This window comes from Spermophilus citellus (assembly GCF_964194105.1).
Source record: "Spermophilus citellus genome assembly, chromosome: 18".
Taxonomy (NCBI): domain Eukaryota; kingdom Metazoa; phylum Chordata; class Mammalia; order Rodentia; family Sciuridae; genus Spermophilus; species Spermophilus citellus.
The window spans coordinates 6,031,643-6,042,557 of record NC_138200.1 but is presented as its reverse complement, the minus strand read 5'-3'; the positions used below and the strand labels follow the sequence as shown (position 1 = coordinate 6,042,557).

At 53.6% G+C, this 10,915-nt stretch overlaps 1 protein-coding gene across 1 annotated transcript; it reads right to left on the bottom strand.

The window, feature by feature from the left end:
* KLK6 (kallikrein related peptidase 6) lies at positions 1–7,868 on the bottom strand. The gene is made up of 7 exons (XM_081275828.1): positions 7,752–7,868; positions 6,735–6,844; positions 6,310–6,360; positions 5,779–5,935; positions 2,284–2,531; positions 1,045–1,181; positions 1–598 (listed from the first exon to the last, which is right to left on the bottom strand). The coding sequence occupies exons 3-7, from the start codon at positions 6,356–6,358 to the stop codon at positions 446–448; spliced, it is 744 nt and encodes a 247-aa protein (XP_081131954.1). The 5' UTR covers positions 6,359–6,360; positions 6,735–6,844; positions 7,752–7,868; the 3' UTR covers positions 1–445.
* Positions 7,869–10,915: the final 3,047 nt, after the last annotated feature.

Below are 10,915 nucleotides of genomic sequence, written 5' to 3'. Positions count from 1 at the left end.
CTGTTCTATGTATTTCACGTGCTTGTAACCTCACATCGTCCCAGTAGCCCCGTCCCATGAGGAATATACTGTTTAATGTACTCTGTAAAGGAAGGTACTGCCCGAGGATAGCAAACCGGCACTCCAGCTCAGTATCTGCCAGTATTGGACCAGCATTCTGTCTGCAGGAAGGACAAGCCCAGGCAGGGAGAGTGGCCTAGAGGCTCTGGGTTCTCTTAGTAGTGGGGGAAGACTGCAGCCCTGTCCTCGCTCTTCCACCCCAGTGGAGCAAGGGAGGAGCTGGGGTCAAATCAGGGAGGATTGGTGCTCTTGCATCATTGCCTTTATGAAGCGTCAAGGGTCACAACCAGGCAGGTGGGGAAGGAAGACAAGGTCAGGGGAAGAGAAATTCTGGAGCCAGCCAGTAGGGTCAGAGGTCAAGAGTTGGGGATATCACATGTCAGGGTCACTTGGCTTGAATGGTTTTTCGGATCCAGTGGGTATATCTGCAGACGTCGGTGTAGACTCCTGGCTTCTCCTTTGATCCACATGGGACGTTACCCCACGACACAAGGCCTCGCAGGTGGTTTCCACATACCAGCGGACCCCCAGAATCACCCTGTGGGAAAGAGGGAGAAAGTCAGGTGCAGGAACCTGGAAGGGGGGGACGGACAGACGAGGCTCACATGGAGCAGAGTTAGAGGTACTCAGAGATGGAATGGATGACTCAGGGAGAGAGAAAGATGGAGACGCCAGCTGAGTCACCCTGCTCCACAGCATGGTCATTTCCAAGCAGAGCTCGCGTTGGGCGCCATGTGAGAGGCAGAGCAGCTCTGTACTCCACCTGCCTCCTTCGTGTGTCTTCTCTGGTCTGGATCCCTCCTTCTCCGTCCTTCTCTCTGCATTTCCTGCTTCTAACGACTATCTCAATCGCTGCCTGACCCAGCTCCCTCCCAGCCCATCTCTCAGGCTCCCTACAGTTCTGTTTTGGTCTCTCTTCCTGTCTCTGGCTGTCTTTGTGTCTCTGTCCTCGGTTGTGGAACTGGCAGGTCGCGGTGGCCTCACCTGGCAGGAATCCTTCCCGTACTTCTCGTCGCCTGCGCACACCATGTTGGGGGTGATCTGGCCAGGATAGGCCCGCTCGCACTCCTCGGGCGGCACCAGGTGGATGTATGCACACTGGATGGTGTCGGGGAAGTCGCCTGCCACGAGAGAGGGCGGGCTTGCTGGACGCCCCTCCCCGTCCTCCCCAGCATCCTCAGCCGCTGTAAGGCCACCTGTTGGTCCCATTTCCCATTTTCCCTCACCTGTGTGCCTCTCTGGTTTAGAACCAGTTCCATCGTCCCCGCCTCCTGATCGGTTGCTTTCCCCATCATCCTCACCTGCCATTGCCCACGGTCCCAGGTGCCATCTCTGCCCACATCTCTTTCCCGACAGGCTTTCCCTTTTTCTTTCCCTTTTCTCTGCCTCCACTTGTCTCCCTTCCACCCATCCCCGCGTCAGCAGTTCCAGTTGGTTGGACTCTAGGACTTTCTTCCTCTCTCATCTCCCTCCTGAGCATTCACCTGTCCTTCATCAGCCCTTCTTGCCTATTTGTTCATCCGATTAGTCGTCACCTGACTGTGGGTCCTGCCCTTCCGCATTGGCTCTCCCTTCTTATTGGCTCTTCATCCCCTGGTCCACAGCCCTCATTGGTCCTTTCCTTTTGACCCCACCCTTCTCCATTGCCTCTCAATTCCTATTGGCTCTTCATCAGGGAATCCGCCTTGTTCATTGGTGTTTCACTCCCAGACCCTCCTCCGTGGTTCCTACTGATCCATCGAACCTGTGCTTCCTCTGATCCTTCCTCTAATGACTCCTCTCAACCCCTGGCCTTTTCCCATTTGACCCCTTTCCCACCAGCTGTCTCTACCCTGTTTGCATTTGGAATTCACATAACAGACTCCTCTGTTGATTGATCTCTCTTCTTCTATTAGTTTCTCCTCCATTTATCCATTCTTGCCCATAAGTGCATCTTGTGGACCGTTGGCCACCTTCCTGATTAGAATATTCCTACTGGTCAACCCTTGTCACTGGCCCATCTTTCCCACTGTTCATCCACTGGTCTACTTTCCCCATTGGCTGTTCACCCACCGGCCCAGCTCCTAAGGATCCCTCTCACGGTGATGCGCCCAGCAGACCTCACCATTAACCCATCTTCCCATGCCCTTCATCTTCTGACCCACCTTCATTTTTGACCATTCACCCTTTGCTCACCTCCCCCATCGCCATTGGCCTGTTCCCCTGTCACCTCCCCTCACTAACCATCGGCGGTCTTGCCCCAGCCCAGGATGTGGCAGCTGGTGTGGTTGGCCAAGCAGTTCTTCTCCAGCGGCAGGGGCTGGATCCATTCAGAGAGTTTGACAGGGTATTCCAGACGCAGCAGCATGATGTCCTGGTCATGGGTGGCAGCGTTGTAGCCAGGGTGGGCCACAGCCCGGACCACAGGGCTCTGCTCCTGTGAGTTCTCCCTTTGCCGGAGGTTGTGCTTCCCCAGGTAGACTTGAAGCTTTCTGCAAGGGAAGCAGGCTGGGTCTTACCATGGGCTGCATCTGAAGCTGGAAAATCGTGACTCACCTGCTCTGCTCCTCCCACAGCCTTCCAGAATACCCTGGGGGCTATCCGTGACTGTCTATTTCCTGCCCCACATCCAAGCTGTCCAGAGGCCCATTTGGCTGTGTGAGTTATATCCAGCCGCTCACCTCCACCATCGCTACCATCTTGGTTTGAGCTGTCGTCTCTTACCTGGACTACCGCAGTGGCCTGCTTACTGCCTTTGTCTCTCTACAGTCCACCCTCCACAAAGCAGCCAGAGGGTTCTAACAAGGAAAGTCAGTCCTGTTCCTCTTGTGCTCACACCCCTCCTGCAACTCCCCCTCCTGCAGAGTGAAGGCCAAAGTTCTCTCCATGGTACAGACAGCATCTCCTCCTCTCCCCCTCCTCCTCTTCCATCCACACTGGCTTCCCCTGAACACAACAGTGGTCCTCCCACCCCAGGGCCTTTGCAAGAGCTGCTTCTTGTGTCAGCAAGACAGGTATCTGCATGGCTCTCTCCCTCAGCTCCTTCAAGTGTCACCTTCTCAGTAAAGCTTTCCCTGCTGCCCAGTGAAAATGCAAATATCCAGCCCTGCTTTCCTTTTCACCAGAGAATCTGTCACCGTCACCCGCCCACTGTGTATTTACTGCTAAATATTCTCTACTGCATCTCCTCCTCCTGTAGCACTGCCGTCCAATACAGCTTGCCGCCATGATGGCATGTTCTCCACCTACGCTGTCCAGCACAGTGGCCACCAGCCGCATGTGGATATTGAGAGCTCAAAATGTGCCTTTTTTTCCCCATTCATTTTTATTTAGTTAGCCCCTGAGGGCCGTGGTGTTTATTAGATGGTGAGGCCCTAGGAGTTTAGCCCAGAGACTTTTATTCTGTTCAGATACAGGATCCCCAGGGCTCAACCTGCATCTGGTACATGATACGTGTTTGATAGATATTTTTAAAACAAATCAAAGAATTCCTCCCCTGCTCAAAAGTTCCCCACTGCCCTCAGAAAAAAGTCCAAGCTGCTCAGCCTGGCCTTGGAGACCCCCTGGGATCCGCCTGCTCACCTCCCGCCCTTCTCTCCCACCACCTCCTGCCCTCCAGTGAACTAGTCACTCTTAGAAGATCCAAGATTGTTGGGTCTTCAGGGGCTTCATTTTGGCATTTCCTGGGCCTCCAATGCTCTTTCCCCTTCTTCCTTTGGCTACCAGTTCTCCTATTTTATGCCTCAGCTTGAATCACATCTCATGGAAAGTCTTTCCTGATTTCTCCCATCAAAAGTAGGAACCCTGTTTTTTCCTTCTTTAGCCTTATGGTAATTCGTAATTATCTTGGATTTTGAAGATGTGTTTCTTAAAGATCTGACTTGCTGGGGCTGGGGATGTGGCTCAAGCGGTAGCGCGCTTGCCTGGCATGCATGCAGCCGGGGTTCAATCCTCAGCACCACATACAAACAAAGATGTTGTGTCCGCCGAGAACTAAAAAATAAATATTAAAATTCTCTCTCTATTTAAAAAAAAAAAAGATCTGACTTGCTACTTCTTTCTGCCCTGATGTGTCCCTGGCTGAAGCTCTACCACCAACTCAGATCTGGCACTTTGTGGTATTCTTAGTCACTGTGCACCAAATGAGTGGATGGTGATGTTGGGGGTGACCCTGGGTCTCCCTGGGGGCCTTGGAGTTCCTGACTCTTCATGATTCTGCATTCCCCACACGGGGAGTCCTGACGATTGGTTTCCAAATACCCAAATTGTCATTTACTACTCATCTGAGCTCAGTTTCCTCATCTACTACTGCAGGAATTCCAGGACGGGTGTAAACTGTGTTCTTCACTGTGTGATTTAACCCTGGTCTGCATTTAGCACTGAACGCAACAGCAGCTGGAATCTAACTGGTGATCCTGAGGTCCTGGGCTGAGCCCTGGGTCCTCTATGCTTCCCTGTCTAGAACTGCTCTTTGGATGATCCTGTCTAGTCTCATGTCTTTAAATACGATCTGTTTGTGGATGGAGCCTTAATTTTACCTACTCCTCTGAGTGCTCCCCTGAGTTTCAAGGGCCCACCTAGTGTCTCTGCTTAAACACCTTCAGGTAGCTCAAACTCACCTTGGCTGTAAGGAAATGTCTGATGTCCCCTCCCTGCACCTGGCCTATATGACAAGACTCCCAGTTGTTCAGGGCAAGCACCTGGAGATCAGCCCTGCCTCCTCTCTCTCCAGTCCTTTGCTATCATGTCCTTGGTCTTAAAATACCTCCCAATTTCCCTCCATCCTCACTGCTACCTCCCTGGTCCAAGTCACCATCTCATGTCCTAGGCGACAGCAACAGCCCCCACTTGGGGCTCCCTTAATCTCCTCTTGCCCTGTCCTCTTTCACATGGTTAGGTGCTCCCCAAAATGTAAACCTCACTCTATTGAGTCCCACTGTGGTTAAGAGTTAAACCCCCAGCATGTCCTTCAGGACCCATTAGAAGGCAAGTTCATGAGAGGAGCAATTCTGCCAGGCTTCCTGCCCCGGCACTGCTTGGTACAGTCAGTCCTCTGATCTGCAGATGCCACATCCACAGAGTCGACCATCCTTAGACTGGGGAAGAAAACGATCTGTACTGATCATGTACAGACTCTTTTTTTCTTGTCATTATTTCCTAAACAGCACAGTGGAACCACTATTTGCATAGCATTGGCACTGTCTTAGGGATTAGCTGGGTGCAGTGGCTCAGCCTGTAATCCCAGTGGCTTGGGAGGCTGAGGCAGGGGGATTGTTGAGTTCAAAGCCAGCCTCAGAAACTCATGGAGGCCCTAAGCAAGATCCTGTCTCAAAATAAAAAATAAAAAGGGCTGGGGATGTGGCCCAGTGGTTAAGTGTCCCTAGATTCAATACCCACCACTAAAACAAAACAAAACATTGTCTCAGGAATTATAAGTAATCTAAAAAGTATTTAGGAGGAGGTGCATAGGTTATATGCAAATACCACGTCATTCAATATTCAATCTACCATTCTCGAGCACCTGAGAGTTATGCCGTCCTTATGGGATCCTGGAACCAACCCCTGAGAATTCCCAAGGATGATCAGTACTCCTTTAAGTACTATCTGGATGAACTTAGTCATGTGGGGGGGCAGGGGGTTGTGCAGGGGCAGGTGGAGGCTTGGGTCTGCCTCCTCCTAAGCCTACGAGACACCTGAAGGTCTAATTGCTTCAGCTCATTCTGCAGCGCACAGACTCACGGTTTTTTGCAGTGGGCAGCTGTGAGGACCCACTGCGGGTGAATGAGGACCCCACCACAGAGCAGGTGGCCCGAGGTGTAGAGGGCAGCTTGGTAGGGGTGAGATGTCTTCTCACAGGGTCCACCATGGACCAACTTATTCTGCTCCTCTGCCCAGGCTGAGGGAGAAAGGGTCTGAGTCAGAGAGGAATCTGGGCATGGCCACCAGGCAGACCCACCAAGGTGACCTCAGTCAAGGCCATCGCCACTCCCACCAAACCCAGCCCTGTGTCCATCTTCCTCCTCACCTTCTCCACCGCCCACTCCTTCCCTGTGCCCATCCTCAAAGCCAAACTCATCCCTAAACTCTACCTCCAACCCCTGCTCCGGTCCTCCCCATCCCCCTTCTCCCCTCCTCACCCCATTCCTAACTCTTTCTCATTTTGAAGGCACCCCCCCCTCCATGCTTTGGCACATCCCACCCTGCCGACTTCTTCCCCATGGAGGCAGACTCCACCACCAGCCTCCCCCATCTAGGTTTCTTTCCTCCCACCTGCAGCCACGAGGGTGAGCGCCACCATCAGTGTCTTCTTCAAGTCCATTCCTGGGGGAGAGGCCAGCGGTGCCTTAGTGCCCCAGCCTCCCCCTCCTCCTCTCCTTCCTCTCCACCTGCTCTGCTCCCCTGACTGTGACCTAGCCTTTCCCTCTGGCCTCCTGATCTTCTTTCCCCAAACCCATGCCTTCCCTCTGAGGGTCCCATGAAGGCGGGTGCCAAAGAGAATCCACAGCCACGTCTCCTGGGCCCGAGGCTCAAAGATTCTGAGTCGTGCTTTCTGCCTCTGCAAGCTCTAGATCACCCCTTGGAGGCAGGAGTTCAGCCAGAGGGTCCCTGACCTTCTTCCCAGCTGTGGGACTTCCCCTCTGCAGCTTTGTTCTGTGCCGACCTTGTCACTCACCCCCACATCTGTAGGTTCTTACCTGCAGGTGGCCTGGGGCCTCCTAGCCACAGGTTTCTTGGGTGGGAGGAAAGGACAGCAGCTTATCACTCTGGCAGACAGGGAGGCCAGGCCCGGAGAGTCCGGGAGCCCCTGGCAGAGAAGTGGGGAGAGGAGACTCACAAAGCAGAACAGGTGTCTCCGAATCAGACACACAGGGAGCAGGCAGGGACGTGGGTGCTGCAGGGGCTGTGCACAGGACCTGCCTGGCTCCCTGGCCTCCTGGGAAGAGGCTGGGTCTGTCCCCAGACGCTCCCTGATACTTCCTTTTAACCCCTGTCTCCCCACGTCCTGGAGCCTAAAGGCTGACCCCACCCTTTTCCTCCTAACCCAGGCCACCCACAAGCATTCCTTCTGCCCCACACCTCGGCTCCTGGTGACCCCCTGACCCAGCTGTCAGGAAGGGAGTACTGATCCCAGAGTGCACTGGGGGTCTGGGCCCCAGGTCTGAGGGAGGAGGCTGGGCCTGGACCCCAGTCTGAGGGAGGAGGCTGGGCCTGGACCCCTGGAGAGAAGTGGCCAGGTCCCTGGGTCTGAGGGAGGAGGCCTGGGTCTGGACCCCTGGGTCTGAGGAGGAGGGCTGAGGTCTGGACCCTGGGTCTGAGGGAGGAGGCTGGGCCTGGACCCCTGGGTCTGAGGGAGGAGGCTGGGGCTGGACTCCTGGTTCTGAGGGAGGAGGCTGGGCCTGGACCCTGGGTCTGAGGGAGGAGGCTGGGCCTGGACCCCTGGGTCTGAGGGAGGAGGGCTGGGAATCAGGACTCTCAGGTCTGAGGGAGGAGGGCTGGAGTCTGGAGAGCAAGGTAAAGTGGATTTGTTCTCCTTCTTTTTAGACTTCTGAGTTTTTGAGAAGCTGACTGAGGACCCAAATGCCAGCCTCCCAGATAATCAAACGGAGGCCCAGCCTCAGGAGTCCCCCACCCTGTCTGTGAACTTCTGGGACCTGCAACCCTCACTCCTGGGTGGGGAGCTGCCTGGGTTCAGTGGGGTTGGGGTGACTCACCTGCCCAGAAGTCCCTCTGTGGGTGCTGACGACCTCTGTGTCCCAGGAGAGTGTGAGCAGCTGGCAGTGAGAAAGGGTGTGTCCGCTCGCTGGCCCTGGCCCCCGCCGCGGGCTGGGGAGCAGGCCCAGGCACTGTGGGGAAAGGGCCCCAAACAATCCGGCTTTGTCCGCCCTGCACCCAGTGCCACGCTCCCAGCAGCTCCGTTTCTCAACCTCTTCCCAGGCAGGCGGGTGGGAGGCTGTCTCAATGGCTCTCCTTTGTCCCTGTCTGATTGGCAGTGGGCCAGGTCCTTGACTGCCCACCTGGTCCTGCCTGGGTGTTTCAGCACTCTGGATCCTCCTGGACCCGCTCCTCTAAGTCTGGCCACCTTTGGGGTGTCTGGCTCCATCTCTCCCCCGGCCGTGGTCAGGTGTCTCCATGTCTGTCTCTCTTCTCCATCCCTGGTTTGTGTCTCTCTAACCTTTGCCTCTTTCTTGTTTTCTCTGCATCTCTCCCCCTCCCCGCCTTGGCCGTAACTCTGCGGGTTCCTGCAGGTTTCCTGGGAAGTGTGTGCCCATGGAGTTGGTCTCCGGGGCTGCAGAGGTGGGAAGCTGGCAGGGCCCGGGAGCAGCTGAGGGCTCACTGGTGAGATGAGGGCACTCAGGGAGGGACACAGAGGGAGAGGGAAGCAGGGATGCAGATGACTCGGGAGCCACAGGGTTTGGTGAGAAGTGGGGTAGCAGGAGGCTATGCAGGGATCTGGGAGAATTTGGGGAGGTGCCTTTGAACTTGGGTCTGGAAACTGGAGGCAGGTGCTAGTCAAGGACAGAGGGTGTGGCCCCTCAGGTGACCTCGTTTTCCTTGCACTACATCTAACTGTCACCCTAGATTGCTCAGCTCCTATCACCTTCACACAAGGTCCAAACTGGCATTCAGGATCCTCTCTGGACCCTTCACACCTGGTCCCACCTGCACTTGGCATCTTCTTCTTGGGACCTAATCGCAGTCCTTGGAGCTGTAACCCTGTCCCCCTGTCTCCTCTCTGTGTGGGCTCACCTCCCCTCTGGCCACATGTTCCTGGCTCCTCTCTCATCAGACCCCCCACCATCCAGGGGCTCCTGGTCTCTGCTTCCCCTGCTGGGCCCCAGAGGGTCTCTGTGCCCCCACCTGGCCCTGATTCCAATCCCTGCTTCTCACCGCCCTGCCATGGTTCCCCACACCTCATGGGACAGTCTCAGTTCTTGACCTGGTATTTAAGAAACTTCAGCATCCAGAGAAGCACTAATCAAGACACACATAATGCCCCCCCCCATGCTTACGGTTTCTAGTAGTCACATTTCTTTAAAAACTAGAACGAAGGCTGGGGTGCATGTACTCGCCTAGCATGCTAGCCCCAGGGTTCCATCCTGAGCACCCCCAATAGTAAAAGTAAAAAAATAAATAAAAAGAAAAAGAAGTAAGATCTTCCATGTTCTCACCACACACACACACACAATAAGAATCAACATGTGAGGCCGTGTGTGTGTCAAATAGCTGGATTTCGCCCTCACACAAGGTACACGTGACTTTTATCAAGATCTCATGTTTTACAATATAAATATGCCCAACTTTTACTTGTCCATTTAAAATTTAAGAAGGAAAAAAATAAAAAGAAACAGGAATTCATTCTAATACTCATTTAACTCAAGGTGTTAAAAATTAACATCTCAGAGAAATGCAAATCAAAACTAAGATTTCATCTCACTCCAGTCAGAATTATAGCTATTAAGAATGCAAACAACAATAAGTGTTGGCGAGGATGTGGGGAAAAGGTACACTCATACATTGCTGGTGGGACTGCAAATTGGTGCAGCCAATCTGGAAAGCACTATGGAGACTCCTTGGGAAACTGGGAATGGAACCACCATTTGACCCAGCTATCCCTCTCCTCCGTCTATACCCAAAGGACTTAAAAACAGCACACTACAGGGACACAGCCACATCAATGTTTATAGCAGCACAATTCACAATAGTTAAACTGTGGAACCAACCTAGATGCCTTTAGTAGATGAATGGATAAAGAAAATGTGGCATATATACACAATGGAATATTACTCAGCAATTAAAAAAAATAAAATCATGGCATTTGCAGGTAAATAGATGGAGTTGGAGAAGATAATGCTAAGTAAAGTTAGCCAGTCCCCAAAAACCAAATGCTGAATGTTTTCTCTGATATAAGGAGGCTGATTCATATTGGGGTGGGATGGGGAGCATGGAGGATTAGACGAACTCTAGATAGGGCAAAGGAGAGGCGGGGAAGGGAGGGGGATGGGGTGACAAAGATGGTGGAATAAGATGGTCATCATTGCCCTAAGTACATGTATGAAGACATGAATGGTATGACTCTACTTTGTGTACAACCAGAGACATGAAAAATTGTGCTCTATATGTGTAATATGAATTGTAATGCATTCTGCTGTCATAGATAACAAATTAGAATAAAAAATTATCATTGGCACATGAAATTACAGTAAGAAAATCAGCACAGGGATCTTTGGGTTCCCCCTGCTTGGACTTTGCCATCTTTGACATGTCAGCTCCTCTCAGGGACACTCACCACACCTAGGGCCATCGGAAGCCAGGTGGCTGGGGGCAGCTGAGGGGGACGGGGGTCATGGGGAGGCCGGGGGGCCCAGGGGGCTGAGGGCGGCCGTGCCTCCCATGTTGCCTGGCGTGGGCTGCCCACCTCTCTGCGCTCCACCGCCCAGGGGTCCTAGCAGCGCGTGCCCCTGACCTTGGCCTCCACTCTGCTGGGCCCTCTTAGAGGCTCTCACCACATTTTCTAGGCAGCAACCACTTGTTCTTCCGGCCTTTCCTGGGCCTCACCTCTTCCTTCCCTGAACACTAGTCACCTCCACCTGCTGCCGTCATTAGTCACTCTCTCATGTGGTTCCCACAGCCTGTGCCTCCTTCCAGTCACCCTGGACCAGGGCCATCTGGATCAATGTCCCTGACCCCCACGGGACTTCAGGCTCTTGGGGACAGGCCTGGGGCTGACTCACTGCTGGGTCCCACGTACCTGCACAGGACCTGGCCCAGAGGAAGCCTTAGGAAATGTTGACCTAATGACTAAAAGACTTTGTTACGCCCACTTTTGTTTTACAGATTGGAAAACTGAGGCTCAGAGAGGGGAAGTTCATTGCTC

What these genes read in the sequence shown, in the direction of transcription:
- KLK6 (XM_081275828.1), bottom strand. Translation starts at nt 6,358, where the DNA reads ATGGACTTGAAGAAGACACTGATGGTGGCGCTCACCCTCGTGGCTGCA. An exon ending in GCTCACCCTCGTGGCTGCAG is followed by an intron (nt 5,936 to 6,309) that starts GTGGGAGGAAAG and finishes TTTCTCCCTCAG; the next exon opens with CCTGGGCAGAGGAGCAGAAT. An exon ending in CTGGGGCAAGACCGCCGATG is followed by an intron (nt 1,182 to 2,283) that starts GTTAGTGAGGGG and finishes CTCTCGTGGCAG; the next exon opens with GCGACTTCCCCGACACCATC.